We start from the raw sequence: 20611 nt of genomic DNA, 5'->3' as shown, positions 1-20611 counted from the left end.
TAGCATGAGAGGGAAAGAGGGTCAGAGGGAGAAGCAGGCTTCCTGCCGAGCAAGAAGCCGGATGCGGGGCTCGATCCCAGGACCCTGGGATCATGACCCGAGCCGAAGGCAGTCGCTTAACCAACTGAGCCACCCAGGCGCCCTGTGATTTTTATTTTAAAGATTTTATTTATTTGAGAGAGAGAGAGAGCATGAGCAGGGGGAGGGCAGAGGGAGAGGGAGAAGCAGACTCCCTGTTGAACAGGGGGGCGGGGGGGGGGCTTGATCCCAGGACCCTGAGATCATGAGCTGAGCTGAAGGCAGATGCTTAACTGACTGAGCCATGCAGGCACCCCTGTAATTTTACTTTTAAAGCCATATTTTTAGAGAATCACCAAATCAACTAGTGATTTATCCTCACTCTTGTTAAAATATGTTAAGTTCTGGTTCCATATTTTTTTCCCAAGGATCCTTTCTCTAAATTTGAAGATACTGCACACTCTGAAGAAACAAAATACCAGTGAAGGTCAAAATCTAGGCTAAGTCTCTCCTATAAACACAGCAACCCACTTTTAAAATCTTATCAATTCACAATGTAGGCAGTAGGGTATAGTAATAATCAATAGCATAAACCTTCGAGTTGGGCAGATGAGTGTTCAAATCCTAGGTCTGTTATTAGCAATGTGATCTTGAGTTGCAATTTCATCATCTATATAATAGGATAATAATACCACCTACTTTAAGGGATTATGATGATTAAATTATATATTACATATATCAAAAATATATATCAAATTATATAAAAAATAATCATAACTTAGTAGGTTAGAATTACTAAATCTAAAACATGGTGGTGATATCAGAAAAAAAGAACAGTTGACATGACTTCTCTATGTAACAAGAGAAACCCAAATTTGAAATAGGCAGAGCCTAAATTAGAAGTTCCCTTTTTCTGAAACTTAGTTTACTAGGCCACAAAGTCCTAAAATTAATGAGAAAAAAGTTTGATAAGGAACTTAATAGTTGGTAAGTAGCAATGGGATAATATATTACATCTGATGGGGAAACTGAGTTTTAAAGAAAAATGAATTGCTTTGTCTTCTATTCCTTATTATATTTCTTATTACTTGTATTCTTATTGTAAATTTTAAAGATGCAAAAGTGTGACAATTCACAAGAATGAGACCATACAAATTAAAACAATAAACTTAAAATTTTAAGGCTGCCTCATGTTCTTACTGTACCTTACTACCTCTCAACTACCCACATGGGTTGATCAGCCCCAGCAACCTCTTCTTTCTTGCTACCTCCTCCACGTATACTTAGCTAGTTCAGGCCAAGAAAAAAACAAAAGTAGGAAGTAAACATATGCATATTCAAGTATTTAAACATATGTCCGAATACCTGCCAACTGTGTTCCTGAATTCAATCCTACATTATATTTCTTGGTGGGCTTTATAATTAGCCTTGTTTGTAGTCCTGCTTCACCATGGCACCTCATTCCCAGGAACAGGATTCACTCCTCTTTGCTGCATGCTGCAATGACCCAGGATTAGGTTTCTGTTTTTTATGTTGGGCTCTCCTGTGCCTGCACCCCTAATAATGGGTTATTAGGCCTCTTCAATACCTGCTGTGACTCCTTGACAGCTGGACATCTGATTCATCCATTCTAATCGGGACTGGGGTTCTGTATAGACTTTGACTATGTCACTTTTCCTTTGTCACTCTTCCTTTCTCCCTTGAACACATGTCCCAGCTATATATTGAGTAACAGAATCCAGAACCTACTACAACGTCTAGTCCCATGTTTCTCCTGATGCAGCATCTTGAGTATACAAGATGAAAAGGTGGTATGGTCTAGGGACACCTGGGTGGCTCAGTCAGGTAAGTTTCTGCCTTCGACTTGGGTTATGATCCTGGGGTCCTGGGATTGAGTACCGAGTCAGGCTTCCTGTTCAGTGGGGAGTCTGCTTCTCCCTCGCCTTCTGCCCCTCCTTCCTCCTTTTTTCTTTCTTTCCCTCTCAAATAAATAAATAAAATCTTAAAAAAAAGAAAGAAAGAAAAGAAAGATGGTATGGTCTAAAAACAAAAAAAGAGCACAAATCAGGGAGGCACACCCAAATTCCGACATGCCACATTATACAAGCTTGGTTTTCTCCTCTTCAAATGAGGATGAGTGAGATGATTAGTGAAGTAGTTCCAATCTGAGGCTGAAAAGAATCATCCAAGCATATCTTCTTTCTAAATCACAGATATAAGGGATTCATTGAACTGTCAGAGATTAAAAGGGGATCACCTTATACACAAAGTGGAGAACTCCTGGATTCTCCATCAGAGATTGTGAATGGATTTACACTGAGGGTGGGTCATACTCAGAGCTCTGACAAATCACAGCCATATACATTATCATCATTCTTCAGTGAGTACCATAAAAAGCTGGGGGCCTGTTCTAGATCACCAAGGGCTCCTACAGAATCTAGGATTCTCTTACAGATCTAATGATGCAGACCTTTATACACTGGTGGTGTGCTCACAGGGACATGCTTTGGGAGTTACTTTTTATAAGGAAAATAGGTTTAAGTTGCTTCATGTCCTATGAAGGGTTTTTAAAGTTGTAGCCTGTATATCCAAAACATAGCAAGGTTACTATCCCCCCAACCCATCCATGAAGAGTCCATTGAAAGATACGGAGCAGAGACAGCGATCTCTATAATTTTGCATGTTTTTCAGTGCCTCATTCAGCAACCTTATGAAAACATGTTCTGAATGATTTAGTGGACCACACAGAGATTGAAGCAAGGTCTAACCAACTAACCTAATGAAAAACAGGACTACAAATTCCGAAAACTCCTTAGTGAGCTTAGAAAAAGTTTGTTGGTCAAAGTGAACCTTGAGTTGCTTTGAGAGAGAACAAAAAGTGATTTAGGCAAGGTGCTTGTCATACAAAATAAGAATTTGAAAAGTCACAGAAAATGAACAAAAAGCTAAAAATACACATGCTAAATCAGAGTCGGGTTAATGAATGAGCCTGCACATATAATACGAACTTAAAAGTGTGGTCTCTATACTTGAAGTCAAAGTGATTTCAGCAAATTCTGTTCTATGACTTCCACATAATTAGAAAAAACATTGCCCTTTAGAAAAGTGCATCAATCAATTATGGGTGAGGGATTATAGAAGGGGGTGGTGTTCATAATCCAGTTAAGAAAGATCTTAGATTAATGGCTGGGAGTTTAGGAGGCTCTTTAAGTACAAGCAAAATTTTGAACATAATGCATTTTTAGAAAAGGGATTCAGTTGCTTTCTTTAGATTCTTAACTAGATGATGATCCCAAATTGGTTAAGAACCCACAGATTTAAGGAAAAATCCAGTCTTCTGAATACCCATTTGTTAGAATTTAAGAAAAAAAATTTGTAAATATAAACTGGTACCACAAAAATGGTACTGCTTTTATTTTTGGTTAGATTTCTAGGGCTGTGTATAATTTATAGTACTTAGGGTAAAGCATGGAGATGCTACAAGTATAAAAATGAAAGGGAAAAGTTCTGATTTGACAAACAAAACTCCAACTGAATCAAGTTGCATATTAAGAAGTAGGTGTTTCAGGGTGCCTGGGTGGCTCAGTTGGTTAAGCGACTGCCTTCGGCTCAGGTCATGATCCTGGAGTCCTGGGATCGAGTCCCACATCGGGCTCCTTGCTCAGCAGGGAGTCTGCTTCTTCTCCCTCTGACCCTCTTCCCTCTCGTGCTCTCTATCTCTCATTCTCTCTCTCTCAAATAAATAAATAAAATCTTAAAAAAAAAATTAAGAAGGTGTTTCACACAACCAAAGTAACATTTAAGAGACACTATATCCATTTAAAGTCAATAAAGTGAGCAAACTGTTTCCATACACTACCGAAAAGTGAAACTGATAGTGCAATATTGCCCTCTACTGGACCATACTAGTAAAGATAAACCTAAAAAAAACCAAGTGTCTGCCTTCGGCTCGGGTCATGATCCCAGGGTCCTGGGATTGAGTTCCGCATCGGGCTCCCTGCTCCGAGGGAAGCCTGCTTCTCCCTCTCCTACTCCCCCTGCTTGTGTTCCCTCTCTGGCTGTGTCTCTCTCTGTCAAATAAATAAATAAATTCTTTAAAAAAAAAAAAAACCTCAGGACTTTAAAGGGTTTACTTTTAATAGAACTTAACAATGCTTTTTTCCTATAAATGTAAGTTTAGCCTAATATAAGCATAAGTCTGGGTCATTCGTTCTATAATAATTTTAGTGTGGCACTAATTTAACATGGTATAGAAGGTTAGAAGACTCAATTACGAATATAAGGTAACAAAAAATAACAAATGTAATAAATATTTTTCTTAAAACTATATCGGATCTTAGAGTTGAAAAGGCTGAACAAAGTCTAGTCTAACCAACTATATGGTGCACACCTTCCTTCTATATATCTCTGTCAGGTAGTTACCCAGCTTTGGCTTAAATATTCTGGTGATAGAAAACACCATCCTTGAAAACAGTCTATTCTGTTCTGCATAATTCCTTATAGCTGGAAATTATTTCCCTCCTGATTCCATCTCTGCAGCAGAAAAACCCTCAAATATTTAGGAAGAGCAAATTCATGGGGCGCCTGGGTGGACCATTTGGTTAAGCGTCTGCCTTCGGCTCAGATCATGATCCTAGGGTCCTGGGATCTAGCGCTGCATCTGGCTCCCTGATCAAGAGGGAGTCTGCTTCTCCCTCTGCCCCCAACCCACTCATTCTCTCTCAGATAAATAAATAAAACTAAAACACACACACAAAATTTATTGTCTTATAGTACTTTGAAGTCCAACATGGGTCTCATTGGGCTAATATCAAGGTGTCAACAGGGGTGCATTCCTTTCTTATCCAGGCTAGGAGACTCCATTTCCTTGCCTTTTCTAGCTTCTAGAGGCCACCCATATTCCTAGTTCCCTTCCACTGTCTTCAAAGTGAGCAACATTGCATCTGACCATTCTTTCACAGTCACATCTTCCTCTGACCTTGACCTCTGAAGAAAGATGCTTTTAAGGACTCATATAATTGGACTGAGCTGACTCAAATAATTCAGGATACTTTCTCCATCTCAGGATCCTTAATCTTTTTTTTTTTTTTTTTTTAAGATTTTAGTTATTTATTCATGAGAGACAGAGGAGCAGAGAGAGAGAGAAGCAGAGGGAGAAGCAGGCTCCCAAGGAGCAGGGAGCCCGATGCGGGACTCGATCCCAGGACCCTGGGATCATGACCTGAGCCGAAGGCAGACGCTTAACCATCTGAGCCACCCAGGCGCCCCTTAATCTTTTTTTTTTTAAGATTTTATTTATTTATTTGACAGAGAGAGAGCACAGGTAGGCAGAGTGGCAGGCAGAGAGAGAGGGAGAAGCAGGCTCTCCGCTGAGCAGGGAGCTGGACATGGGGCTTGATCCCAGGACCCCAGGATCATGACCTGAGCCGAAGGCAGCCGCTTAACTGACTGAGCCACCCAGGCGCCCCAGGATCCTTAATCTTAATTACATCCACAAAATCCCTTTTTTTCACGTAAGGCACATATTCCCAGGTTTCAAGGATTAGGATGTGGACTACCACAAAACACCTTTCCATTTGTCCTTGTTCCTCCTAAAGAAGTATGCTCCAGCTGAATATGGCACTCCATGAATAGCCAACACTGGGCAAAAGAGGATGACCATCACCTTCATCTTTCCAGATACTGTACTTCTCCTACCTGGACTAAAGTCCAAAGCGGTTATCCACATCACTCCCCTAATTCTTACTGGGCTATTAACTAAAACACCCAAACCTTGTCTATAAACACAGCTTTTAAGCCATTCTTCCTTCATCCTTTACTTGGCAGTTGTTTTTCTAAACCTAGGTATAAGAACTTATGTTTACTCCTGTTAAATTTCATCTTGTTAGATTTTCCTTATTCCTGAGATCTTTTGGATCTCAATTCTAATAATCTATCTGCTATATTCTCAACTCTGTGTCATGACACCTGTTGTGAGTGTTCCCATTATATCATCACTGATAGAAATCACGAACAAGACAAGGTATGAAGGGTCTTGCAGGACATCAGAAATCTCTGTGAAGTTCCATCATTCTTGAATTTCAATGTATACTTTAACTCTGTGCCCCATATCTAGAGATTCTGATTTAGGAGGTTTAAGACAAGGCTCAGCAATCTGCTTTCAACACTTTTCTCCAAGTGAGTTTCAGATCTGCAGAGTACACTTGGAGAAACACTGTCCAGTTTGAAATCAGTTATTAACCAGTTCTGTTTGGGTATGGCCAGCCAGGTACAACCCACACAATTGTCTTCACATTCTGCTCATGTTTCCTGCCACTTTCAGGAAGTTATCATAAGAAAGAAACCTGCTCAAATGACTAGCTGAATTCCAGTCACACTGGTGCTTTACCCTACTACCCAGCTCTACCAGTCCTGCTAGCCTATAAAAGGAAAAAATGATGCAGACATAATTTGTTCTTAATCAATCTGTTCAGTGTGTTGACCAAGTGTTCCTTATCCTCAGTGCCTACAATGTACTCTTTAGCTCCTGATCTAGAACCTTGCCAGGGTTTTAGGGTCAAGCTCACCAGTTGGTAGTTAACAAAACCACCTTTAGAAAACTGAAACTGCCTTCTCTGTCTCCAGTCATTTGGAAAATCTGCTATCCTTTAAAAGCTCTCAAAGATCATCAACAACTGCAAGTTCTTTCTGAATCCATCCTGGAATGTCATTCATTCAGTCCCGAATACCTGAACCCATTTAGAGAAGCTTCACCATGCGGAGCTTTCACTCTCCCTCACCAATCAATGATCAGTCTACCCATTTAGGTTGAGGATCATTTTCCTTGACAGAAAGGACAGAAGCAAAATAAGATTTTCATAAGTTCCACTCTCTCTGTATCATCCATCAACAATCAGTTCCAAATACATCCCCTTTTTCATCTCTTGCTATAATCATAACTTGAAGTATGCCCAAGTCTTCCTTAACAATTCTTACAAGCCTCTACTCATTTGAGATTTTATTTTCCAGTTGCTACTACAGAGCTAAGCCTCCTTCTTACATTTGCATTACTCTGACTTTTGTGTATTTTTGGAAACTGATTTCAGTTTGGCAAAAAAATTACAATTAGAGCTGGATGATACATACACAGGGGCTCATTCAGCTAGTCTTATTACTTTTTAAAATTTTTCAAAATAAAAAGTCAAATAAATACATATAAATATATAAATACAAATGTTTATGCAAACACAGAGAGAAAGAGATGCCCAGATTTCTTCTTCATTGGGATGTATTTTGATCCTTAAACTTTCTTTTATCAGTTGGGGTAATTTGGTTTTAAATAAAGTCTGAATTGCACTTTCTCTGAACCTCCCAACCCTTTTAATTTATCTTCCAGCCTAGATTCCTCTGTCATTTTTCTCTGACTGCTTTTTCTTTGTACTGTTTGACATCAACCTATCAAAAATGAAGGATAAAGACTGCACAACTGGGGTGCTTGCAGCTCTTGGTGCCTGGCCCAGCTTCAAATTGTTTACTGTTACGAAATTCTCTGCAAGCTCACCTTTGGAGGGTGATCACTCCACGCCCCCAAGTGCATACAGTTTGGTCAAAGCGTACACGAATTTTGATGTTGAGTATGATGCTCTGAACATTGAAATGGCCATCACTGAAATGACCAGAGGTGTGGATGAGGTCACCATTGTCAACATTTTGACCAACCACAGCAATGAACAGAGACAGGATATTGCCTTCACCTACCAAAGAAGGATTCAAAAAGAACTTGTATCAGCACTGAAGTCAGCCTTGTCCAGCCACCTAAAAACTGTGATTTGGGGCCTAATCACAGGCGACCTGCTCTGTATGATGCTTCTGAGCTGAAAGCCTCCGTGAAGGGGCTGAGGACTGATGAAGACTCCCTCACTGAGATCATCTGCTCAAGGAGCAACCAAGAGCATCAGGAAATTAACAGAGTCTACAAGGAAATGTACAAGATTGATCTGGAGAAGGACATCATTTCTGACACATCTGGTGACTTCCGCAAGCTGATGGTTGCCCTTGCAAATGGTAGAAGAGCAGAGGATGGCTCTGTCATTGATTATGAACTGATTGACTAAGATGCCTGCGATGTCTATGATGCTGGAGTGAAGAGGAAAGGAACTGATGTGCCCAAGTGGATCAGCATCATGACCAAGCAGAGTGTGTGTCACCTCCAGAAAGTATTTGAAAGGTACAAGAGCTATAGCCCTTATGACATACTGGAGAGCATCAAGAAGGAGGTCAAAGGAGACCTAGAAAATGCTTTCCTGAACTGGGTCCAGAGCAGTCAGAACAAGCCCCTGTATTTTGCTGACCAACTGTATGACTCCATGAAAGGCAAGGGGAATTGCAATAAAGTTCTGATTAGAATCATGATCTATCAGGGCACCTGGGTGGCTCAGTTGTTAAGCATCTGCCTTCGGCTCAGGTCATGATCCCAGGGTCCTGGGATTGAGCCCCACGTCAGGCTCCCTGCTCAGCAGGAAGCCTGCTTCTCCCTCTCCCACTGCCCCCTGCTTATGCTCCCTCTCTCACTGTGTCTCTGTCAAATAAATAAATAAAATCTTAAAAAAAAAAAAGGATCATGATCTATCATGATCTCTTGCAGTGAAGAGGACATGTTGAAAATTAGGTCTGAATTCAAGAGAAAGTACAGCAAGTCCCTGTACTACTGCATCCAGCAAGACATGAGGGTGACTTCCAGAAAGCACTGCTGTACCTGTGTGGTGGGGATGACTGAGGCCCACGACAGCATGAGCATCCAGGAGTGGTGCTCCTTTGTTTCCAGCCAACAGTTCTAGAAAACAGCCCTGCAAGGATGAGATTGGCATCGCCCCTCCCCATCCTTATTTCAGTTGCCTAAGCATTGCCTGCCTCTCATGTCTAATCTCCTTTTAGCCAAAGAAACATACCAAAGAGTTGGAAGTGAAATCTATGATATGAAACACTTCGCCTCTTGTGTACTGTGTCATAAACAGATGAATAAACTGAATTTTTATTCTAAAAAAAAAAAGTATAGGATACATTCAATTATGCCTGTTTCTCTCTTCCTATCAGGAATATAAATTTTTAAAAAGTTATCAGTTTATTATCAGACTAGATTATTTCTGCCATTATCCTTTAGGACAGCGGTTCTCAAAGTGTGCTCCTTTGTAGCAGTACCAACCTCACCCATGAGCTTGTTAGAAACACAAATTCATGGGTCCCACTAACCTACTATATCAGAATCTCCTAAGGAAGGGGCCTGGGAAACTCCCCAAATGAGTCCTATGCATATTAGAGTTTGAGAACCACTATTTTATTCAAGAGCTGTCAATGTACTTTTAACCAAAGGTGATTTCCATCAAGTACCCAAACAATGAGAGTCCCTCATACTACTGTAAACACTAACCTTTATGACTATCTTATATCTGTAATTCATCACCTTCTTCCCTTGGCCAAAGGTCATTCAACACACTTCCATTCTTGTATCTATCCTATTTCCCTCTTCTTTATTCTCCTCTGGATGGTGTGCAGCATCCCTCCACTTACAGTCTCAGATCTCAACGTAAGTGTATAATTTCTTGCCATATCACACTATTGTATCTCTCCTTTTAACAAATCCGACTCTCATAAAAAAGACATCCTTCCATTGTTACATTCAAGTGGTGAGCCCAAATCCAGAAAGTCATCATGACAGTCGTGATATACTTATTACTAACCCTTAAAATCTCAACTTTATCATTCAAATTTTGTATACTGTTATAAAGACTTTGGAGGCTCTGAGTATTACACCTAGCTAGATTCCATATTGTGGTCTTTTGAGAGTCTCTGGATACTGCTCCCATTTATTCTGCTTACCATGTCTTACTTGATGTCTAACGGTTTTATCAGATAATCTGCTTCTTTTCCTCCTCTCTAGTAGTATTCAATCTAAAACTGCCCTAAGCAGATCAGACAGTTCCTAGGAAAACACACACAGACGTATTCCACCTCTCCCTCCATATTCTCCCAAACTCAGTGGAAGATGTTGATTATATAATCTGCAAGCTTTTCTTCCTAAGCTTTTAAATTAGTGCTTTTATAATGATGATAAATAAAAACTATAGCTTAGCCAGAAAGGAATTGACAGGGCTGAATATGAAGGAGTTAATATAAATTTAATAGTTTGATTTAAAAAAAAAAAAACCTTTACCTGAGGTCATCCTTTTCCTTGGTTCTTCTGTAAGCAGATACATAATACCACCATACTGATAAAAAATTATTTGCTTTTAAATCAATACACCTGTGATCATAATTTTCTAGAAATAGAAAACACTGAATCATTCAAATTCACTCAACTGTATATTCCACTCTGAGTTATGAGATAACTAGCATGAATCAACTCCAATGTATTAATTTATTCTACACACAAGTTCTAAGTTTTATAAGATGTAAGTTGAAAAACTACAATGTAAAAGAAACATGTCACTAGAGAAATCACAGAATTTTATTCAAAATGCAAGAGTACTCTGAAAATGTGTAATTTGTTTAAATTGGGATATGTAACAAATAAGTTAACTAGTTTGAAAAGCAATTCATATCCACTCTGGTCTACATAACATATCTCAACTCCAAGGAAAGACAGCAACAAACAAAGTAACAAAACAGGGGCGCCTGGGTGGCTCAGACGGTTAAGCATCTGCCTTCAGCTCAGGTCATAGACCCGGGGTCCTGGGATCAAGCCCCACACTCAGCAGGGAACCTGCTTCTCCCTCTGCCTCTGCCTGCTGCTCTCCCTGCTTGTACTCTTTCTCTCTCTCTCTCCGTCAAATAAAAAATAAAAAATCTTAAAAAAAAGTAATAAAACATAATAATGGAAAAAAATTGCAAAGTGAACCATAAACACAATTTGCTAAAGAAATCTGGGTTCTGAAAATTGTATACGGTGTGTAACACTGTGTACTTTTTGAATAATTATTATTCTTAAGAAATGAATGAGTAAAAATATATTACTCAATACAAAGGAAAACAATGAGTCACTTAACACACTATACTGTGGAAATGTATTAATTCCCCAATAACTGGAATAGTCACATATTTCTGTAAAATAGTTTAGGGGTTAAAATCAGTTACAAGAAGTAGAATTTATAATTCTATTTTTTTTAAATAGCATTTTCTATTTCTAATATGGAATATAAACACTTCATAACTATTCAATAAACATTAAATGGATATGTTAAAATCATCACTTAAGTGATAAAAATGGAAAATAAAAATTTTAATGTCAAAATATAAACTCTGAGAGGAAGAGTTTGGTGGTAAGATATACAACCACACTTAGAAAATATGCTTCTTATTTCTTCTAAACACTGCAACTTTTTGATCCACTTAGCTTTCAGAAGTCTGGTTTTTGCTACCAAAGTCGGATCCTGAAAATGACCTATCAATGAGAAATGCTTTGATGATTGACTAGAAAATGACTTTATGTGTTTATAAACCTCCATACATCATCATCCCCTTTCTTCTACCTGTTCTATCATCTTACCATTGACAGAGATATTAAAACTATTCTACTCTTTTTCACTTCCCAGCTCTTTTCTATCATTCATCCAGCTTCAAAAGGTCTTTAAATCAATCTTCAGCATTTTGGGGGCTAATAAACACATTATTTGCTCCAACATATTTTGCTCACCCAAAGGAGGTGATGGTATGAGATATAATGTTCTAGTGATGCTTTCAGATTCTTAGGAAAAAGACACCTTACACACATAAATGGATATGTTTAGAACTCATTGTTGTAATTTGAAATTACAAAGGTCATTTTCCCTATAGGATAGTTTTATGTATTCATGCCCGTTTTGACACACAAGAATGTTACAGTAATGACTACTATTATTTTTTTCACTTAACAAAGGAATAAAGTTAAAATAAACATGAGGTTATTTATTTCCCTTTTCCTGTTGACTAAAAGGGGTGCCATCTTTTTGTATTTTACTCCAGAAAATAAGAAGGTTCATCATAACTGAAATGACCCTATACCCGGACCATTATAACATGCATACATCCACCCCAAAACATCTCTAAAGTTCTGGTCAAATCTCCTTCTCTGACCAACATGCCTCATACAGATCTAAAGCTTAATGAATATATGCTATAGAATGAGGACCTTAAAAAAAAAAGACAGTCTTTTCAATGGCATAAAGAGCACTATTTTCTTCACTAAGTCTTCAAAAAGTGACTTAAACTAGTCATTTTACATGTTGAAAATAAGAGAAATTCTCTGAAATCTCTACCTTTCAATTCCTTTAGAGGACTCCTGACCTTTGGGATTTTCATGCTCAAAGGCACTATGCTTTTATTACATAACTTCCCACAGAAGAATGAACCATGTGATATTCTCAATCCTGCTGACACAGTATTAAAAACTAAAACAAACAAACAACAAACAAAACCCAGTCCTATGATAAACTAACTTAATAATTCCTTTTCTCACCCATTCATTCAACATTATTAAGCAGCTATAATAGTGCCATGCTTTCAGTCATCTATCATTCAATAAGTACACAAAAAAATGGAAAATACAATATGGTAAGGAATATTTTTACGTCTCCATTTTTTGAGATATTTCTAGCATGCATTTCACATATAGTTTTATGCATTTAAATGACCTTACCTCTCTTACAGATAGCTGTGGTGGAAAGGAGACTGAAAATACCAAGTTGGTAAATTCAAACCCAGAGGCCTCAACTTTTTGGCACACCTAAAAAAGTATTACATAAAAGCATTTTTTAACATAAAACAGCATTTATATATATAAATTCTCAGGAATTGCTGAAAATTTTATTTATTTATTTTTAATTTATTTATTTAATTTATTTATTTGACAGAGAGAGACACAGCAAGAAACGGAAAATAAGCAGGGGGAGTCAGAGAGGGAGAAGCAGGCTTCCCGCTGAGCAGGGAGCCCGATGCGGGCTCAATCCCAGGACCCTGGGATCATGACCTGAGCTGAAGGCAGACACTTAATCAACTGAGCCACCCAAGCACCCCTGAAAATTTTACACTAATCTTCATAACATGGGTTTTGGTCCAGGAGATGGCACTACACTTCTAAACTTTCACCTCTGGGATTTCTCATAAGCATCCCCAAAGCAAGTATTTGCTAACTATGACCCTGAAGACTGATATCACGAGATGCCAACACAGCGAGGACTCACTTGCAGAACAATCTGTTGAATGTCAAAATAATTTTCTCTTAGATCACCTCATAACTTAAGATTTTTAAACAAAATAAAGCCAAATTTGGCACTCTTGACAGCTGGAAACAAAAGGCAACCCCACATTCAATCATGTATCTTCCATAAAACTGTAACACTTGTCTTTTCAAGACACTAAAAGGTATGACTAAGAGCTTTACTCTAACTCCTTAGTTAGCTATGTTAAACAGCAGAGGGAAAAACCACTATATCTTTCTTCATTTGAGTAGTATTCATGACTGAAATACATGGACACCTACTTCATTAATTTTCAGTTATCTTGTTAATAAAAAAGTAATTTGAGAATAGTAGGCTTGTTTATTTTTTAATTAAGAAATGTTTTAATGATCCATTGATGTAATACAGGTTGAAATGAATGGTATTGTTACTTTAGATACAAGAATTCTAGGCTTTAAGACCAAAAATTTCTACATAATTGCACATATAATAAAAAACAGATTATTTACCTTTTTAATGAACTCTTTTTCACAGAATTCTTGAAGAATTCCTAGACATACATTGCACACATTTAAATTTGAGTTCTTGGAAGCAATGCTACCATCTTCAATAACGGAGACCCTTCCCTCTCCATTTTGACTCAGATTATCAATCCCATCAATCCCATCTTCTAGTTCTTGTAGTCGAATTTTCTTAGGAGGTGGGTTTGGAACTTCCAAAATTAATTCATCTTTTTCAGTTTCCAGAAATTTCTGTAGTTCATTGAGCAACTCCTGGAAAGTTAATTTGAAAAAAGTAATAACCCTTTTACAATGCCCTTAAGGTTAAGATGAAAACAGGAGTGAAATTATGATATATTGCAGACTTATACAATGTTGATTTATATCAATTTTGGAGCAATCGATTAATTTTATTAGCCAGCATTGGCTTTCTGGGGAATTTAAAAGAGAATTACCTAACTCCCACGATATATATGTGAATATTTTTCTAAAAGAGTTTCATATATTACTGAAGCTAAAGTCCTAAATCTGAGGCAGAAGATTCCATTAACAAATTTATTACAGGCATAAGTCATTTTACTGTGCTTCAGTTTATTGTGCTTTGCAGATACTGCATCTTTATAAATTGAAGGTTTACGGCAACCTTATATCAAGCAAGTCTATCAGCACCATTTTCCAACAGCATTTGTTCACTTTGTGTGTGTGTGTCACATTTTAGTAATTCTCACAATATTTGAAACTTTTTCATTATTATACTTGTGATAGTGATCTGTGATTAGGGATCACGACTCACTGAAAGCTCAGATGATGGTTAGCACTTTTTAGCAATAAATTATTTTTTAATTAAGTATGTACATTTTTTAGACACAATGCTATTATACTATAGACTACAGCATATAAGTTTCATCTGCACTGGGAAACCAAAAAATTACTTTGACTCACTTCATCATGATATTCACTTTATTATGGTGGTCTGGAACCAAACCCACAATATCTATGAGGTATGCCTGTAATTTGGTTTGTAGTTACGTTGTGAGGGTCATTCACTTGTTAATTTTAGTAAAAATAAACTTCAATTCTAATCATCAATAAAGAGAAATACAAACTGAATTTCCATCCTCCTTGCTAGGTTATTTAATAATCTCACAATCAAAAACATCTGTATAATATTAATATGAAATCTGAAAAATTAGAGATTATACATCTATTAAGTAAAAATAATTTCAAGACAAGTTACTAAACAAAGGTAAACAGTTCCTGGCAATCCTGAAAATTGGCACAGTAATTACAAAAACCATTTATATGCATTAATTAAAAAGAAGCCCTCTATTACATTCTGGTTTGCCTCATTTCTGTCACCCTTTGTACTAAAATGTTAAAAGTTGCATTCTTTTGAAACCATTCTCATATTTCAGACATTCCACCCATCTAAATACTCAGAGGACTTTTTCTGTTTTGTCTAAATTAGATAGATTTTATTATTCAGTTGTTGAATAGATACCCTTTTAAAAAATTTACTCAGATTACAATTTACTGACTCTAAAGAAAAAAATCTTTCACTCGAACAAATTTAATTCATTTTATTAGGACAGCAGCTCTATTTCATCTTTAACAGAAATACTAATACACACATACACATATAGGTATGTCATGACCCACACAAATATGTTTATTACCTAAGTTCTATAATCTCAGTCTAACATAGTACATGTATATGTATGTGTACATACATAGTTAGACGACTACAAAGATCAAAATTTAGGTACATTTACAAAAAAACTTGTCTTCAAATATTTTCATATGTTTTTACATAAAATGATACAAATAAAACTTGGCAACACTAAGTCTCTTTATATAATATATATTTTAAATCTTAAAACATATTTTAAATATGAAAACAAATGCACAGAATGATAGAATCATATAATGTGTCTGAAAAATGTGTAAGGAGAATTACACAAAACCAGTATGATTACTTCATAGTCATAGTGTGTATAAATGAATTTACACACATATATATTAATCATCATAGCATATGTACCATTTTCAAAGTGTTTTCACATACTTTATTAGAAATTGTCCCTTAAAATCCTGTGAGGTAGATGTTATCATCATTCCCATTTAGAGAGGAGAAAACTGAAGCTGGAACTGGGATTCAAATCCATGTCTTCTAGCTCCAAATTCTAGGCTTTGGATTCAGACAGACAGTTCATATCCTAGCTTGCTCACTTAATAGCTGTGTAACTTTGGGCAGGTTGTTTAACCTCTCTGTGCCTCAGTTTCTTCATCTGAAAATAGAGACAATCATAGTATGTACTTACCTAATAGGTTATTATTAGGATTAGATGAGAGCTTGACATATAAAAATGTTATATGACTATTAGATATAATTATTTCCAAAATAATAGAAACAAATAATACACAGGAAAAATTATTGATACTAACTCCCGAGCAATTTTTAAAAATTGTAAGAAACTGAGTGTGCATGTGTGTATACATAGTGTTTATATAGGTATATATTTACATATATATAATTACTATCTGTCTCTAAAAAGAATGTCACTATTGGAATCAAGTATACCTCACAAAATATGTTACATATTTTTTGTAAAAGTATTCTGTTAGTCAAAGCTCTCTGTATATTACCATAAATGTCAAAGATCCCTGTATATTATTTTTGCTATTATTAACAGCGGTAAGTAATGATGATGATAAGCATTTACTTCTGGAGGGTTGCAAATACCTATTTGTAAGTACAAATGGTAATACAGAAAACAGAAAAAGAAAAAAGGCAGCCAAATCCCCAATGCTTCCACTTAACAGAAGATCTCAGGACTGTCATCCTCCCCTGTCACATCTTACTATACTATCTGGTTAGAAGTACTATTTGTGGTACCTGTGTTCTCTTCAGGAGAGGTATATACAAACATTAAATACACCAGGGATGTGCTCCACAAAGATCCCACTACATTAAATGCTAGATGTAATCACTTAAGAAGGAACTTACAGTTTAATGGTACTAAAAGGAAATTCCAAATTTACCATTATCAGTAATTATTTTATTATAGTTTTTTTTTAATTTAATGAAGAGTTATGGACAGATACTTGCCCTCAAATGTACAGGTATTCATTTTAGAATAGAGAAACTTTCTCTGGAAACAAAATGAAAGTACCTTGTAGGGAAGTTTGTAAGGTGCATGAAAATCCACACCACAGAATCTGTAAACACATCTTGGACAGGTACCAGTACTGAGCAACAACTGGGCCACATGCTTGTTTTCCTCAGTCAATGGAAACATATTGAATAATTATAACTAGAAAGAAAGAAAAAGTAAAAGTAATGAACATCTTTTGTGTTTTACTTTCACAGAGAAATATGTCATCACCTTTAGGGATAAAAACGAACTTTTATTTAAAAACATTATTTTGTACTCTCCAATAATATCCTTTTCATTATATGCATATTGAAACATAAACTTGAAGGACATTTATTAGATGGGCCAGGTAAAAGCTTCTAATTATCAAGGAATTTAGTGTAGCATTCTGGATTATAATAAAATATATCAATAAAAATAAATAAAAATAAAAATAATCAAGAATGGTTGTCTCTGAGGAGGGTAATAAAAACAAATAATACAGAGTGATGTTTTGTTATTTTGTACCATTCAGTGTTGTTTGAGAACACAAGTAGTCAATTCAATAAACTTTTCCTATTAGAAATTAAAAATGAGTTTGCCAGGAAAAAATAATCAGATCAGTCTATATATTTTACTCGCCTCAATGATAGTTAAGCAGTCAAGTATTTAAAATAAATTGATCAGATCTAAAAACATCGATTATACTTTGACAAAATAACTAAATGACAACTATTAGCAAAATGAGAAGAATCTGCTCCTTTCATGCACAAAACCTCCCCCCACCAAAAAACCCCCACAAATTAAATGCAAAATAATTTAAGAGTAATTATCATCTAAAACAAGTTGTTACTTTTCACAATTTGAATAAACGCCCTTAAAAACAAATTAGAGAATGGAGTAAAATCTGATATAAGTCTCTTGTTGCCAGGAAGGAGGTGTATGAAAATTAAATTACCTAATTATTGTTTTGCAAAAACAGATCTTCTGATTAATATATCAGCTCACATTACTTTAAAATGAGGAACTAGCAATATTTTATAAAATAATGATTGCATGGCAATGTTGTGGTATGGTGGTCATACAGATAAAAAACAGTGGTGTTTTTTAATTCATGCAGTTTCATAATTCAAATGAACTTGCTTAAAATTTGTGGGAGGGTGGAGCTCTTACCAGCTCCTTACTGTGAAGATGTGATTCTTAGAATTAGTTTGTGCTTTCCAACCCTTTAAAACCCAGTCCTTACTTGCAAATTACTAAATGTTTGTGGCCACTTACTGAGAGTATATCCTTGACACAAAATAATGAGGAAGTCAAATATATACTTCCACAAAACCCTTCACCATAGAAATCAGTTTAGCAGCTAGGACTACAAAAGGCAGATTGCCTCCTGCTGAGTTTCAATTCAAGTAAATACAGTATGGGAGCTGGCAGACTGGAAGGGAAAGAAGAAAATAAGACTTCACCTGGATACACCAGTGAAAACTTTGAGACACAGGATTAAAGCTCTGATTTAGGGTAGCCTAAGTAAATTTGGGCTCAAGGGCATTTTCACGAAAAGACACAGAATTATGTGGAGAACACCTTGTATATAGAGAAGCTCTGTGTGGTCATCATTATACACAGATGATCTGAATTCCTTCTGCCAGGCCATTTAATCTGCTAGTTTGATTCTGAGAAAGGGTTGGGATTCATTGAGGGACTGATTCTCAACACTTAAGGTATATCCCTGACTGCAATCCCCTCCCAGAGAAAGTATTTCTGTCTCACTCTTTATCTTTTCTCCACCTTTCATTACTTAAGACCAAAGATTTCATTTAATTCAGAATTAACCTTTAACTCAGAAAGAGAAATAAACCCTCTGGGTAAATAAGTGCATGAGTAAGTTCTTGAAAGAACACTTTGTATCAAAGCTTTCCCTGGGGATGAAGTTAAATACTATTATTAACATATCCTTTCTAAGGATAAGATCCCTCCATTTGCGACAACATGGATGGACTGAACAGGTTATTATTCTAAATGAAGTAAGTCAGACTGAGAAAGACGAATACCATATGATTTCACCCATAAGTGGAATTTAAAAAAACGAAGAAACTGATGGTTGCCAGAGGGAAGAGGAGTGAGAAATACAGTTCCAATTATGGAATAAGTCACCAGAATAAAAGGCAATGATTCGTAATAGGTTATAGGGTGGTAACAGATGGTAGCTATATTTGTGGTGAGCACAGAATATCATATACAGAAGTTGAATCACCATGTTTTACACATGAAACTAATGTAACATTGTGTGTCAAGTACACTTAAATTTAAAAAAATCTTTTTCATTGAAGAAAATGGATGCTTTCTTTCCTTTGGTTCAAAGACTGAATGTTTCACGCAAAGTCAATAAATGACACACTACAATCTCTTGGCTCTGAGCAGTTCCCAAACCTGTTGAGAATTAGGAAACCTCCTGTCCTGAGTAATTTGAAGAGGTCTTAAAACAAAAAACCCTCTTCAGTGTGTATGTGTCAGTAACGGAATGGTCTTCCAAACCCTCAAGATCATTTTCATTTAGCAACAATCAAGCGACTTCTCAAACAAGTTAACATATTTAAAGGAGGAAATGCGTTCTGTCTCAAATTTGGTTGTTTCATCGACGTACAGCACTGAAAAGATCTCAGAAGTTATCAGAAATCAGTTGTTCCATATGAGGTTTATTATCCTTGAAAGCTAAACCCTGAGAAATGCATCCCATACTGTAAGGTTTTCATTGTCGGTTGCCTTCGTTAAGATTTTCGTTTAAGTGCTTCTTTTACATAAAGAATTAGAACTAGTCATTGCAACAGAATCTCTTCCCACGTGTCAGGATCTTTACGGGGTTTGAGTCCCTTCTCCACGAACCAATGATAACTGGAGGAGACGATGGACTTTCTTTTCACCTCTTGGACTTACAGAAACCATTCGTTGCAAATAGAGAAGTAGCGGGGCATGTGAAAAACACCAAAATGGCCAGACTAAGTCTCACATCCCGTGATCTTTCAACACTCATTTCTATACAGCCGTGTGTCATTGTCTCACGGGGGTGGGAAAGTGTGCGGATTTTTCAAAGGCGACCCTCACAACTTTATTGTGCTACCGTTATACTCAATTGTAGAATCTACTGTAGACTCTTGGAAATTCATCCAAGGCCTAACCTCCAGTCTTTGGCCAAGAAAGCCCTTCCCCTCCTTCAGTCAGGTCCAAGAAACTTCCCGCTCACCCCTCCTTGCTAACAAGGCCGCTCCGGCAGGAAGGAAACTATCCCCTCCATCCACACCTCTCTTGCGCCCAAGTCGTACCCCCACCCCTTAGACCTTCCTGCCTCACCTTCCACCGCGACGCCGGAGCCTGAGGTTTAACCCCTTCTAGCCCCGCAGAGGGAACAGGGAAGACTAAAGACAACGCACCTACTGCGTGTAGCAATTCTGTTCCCCGAGGAAACGAAAGCTTTAGAACGAAAGTACCAGGCCCTCTCGCAAGGGCTGAGTGAACGCTCTCCTCTTCTTGTTTGTGGAGAAACCAGAAAAACTGCCTGTCGCACCGCCACAAGCCCTCATCCCACCGCCACCCACGCTGGGGTAGGAGTGCGTGGGACTGAACTCCCGGCCAGAGCCAGACTAGTCCCAGAGAGGCCTCCGTGGGACTCCGACGTCTAGGGCGTCGTAGCCGCTGCCAGAAATATCGATGAGCCCTTAACCTCAGGTTTAGAATGGAAATTCTTGCTAAGGCAAATAAAAAGAGAGTATTC

General features: G+C 37.1%; 1 protein-coding gene and 1 pseudogene across 1 annotated transcript in view; one reads left to right on the top strand and one right to left on the bottom strand.

The window, feature by feature from the left end:
* Positions 1-20469, bottom strand: part of PUS10 (pseudouridine synthase 10) — a 71408-nt gene extending 50939 nt beyond the window's left edge. The window contains exons 1-4 of the mRNA XM_028089690.2: positions 20271-20469; positions 16882-17022; positions 13718-13981; positions 12668-12754 (exon numbers count right to left, since the gene is read on the bottom strand). Of these exons, the coding sequence (XP_027945491.1) occupies positions 12668-12754; positions 13718-13981; positions 16882-17007 (477 nt within the window). The 5' untranslated portion in view covers positions 17008-17022; positions 20271-20469. The remainder of the gene's footprint in view (positions 1-12667; positions 12755-13717; positions 13982-16881; positions 17023-20270) is intronic.
* On the top strand, positions 7462-8773 carry LOC114198315 (annexin A2 pseudogene; annotated as a pseudogene).
* Positions 20470-20611: the final 142 nt, after the last annotated feature.

This window comes from Eumetopias jubatus, unplaced genomic scaffold (genome assembly GCF_037043125.1).
Source record: "Eumetopias jubatus isolate StellerSeaLion01/CBP00866 unplaced genomic scaffold, mEumJub1_p1.0 scaffold_9, whole genome shotgun sequence".
Lineage (NCBI taxonomy): Eukaryota > Metazoa > Chordata > Mammalia > Carnivora > Otariidae > Eumetopias > Eumetopias jubatus.
Note: the sequence above shows the minus strand (reverse complement) of the source record. Positions and strands in the feature narration are given on the sequence as shown.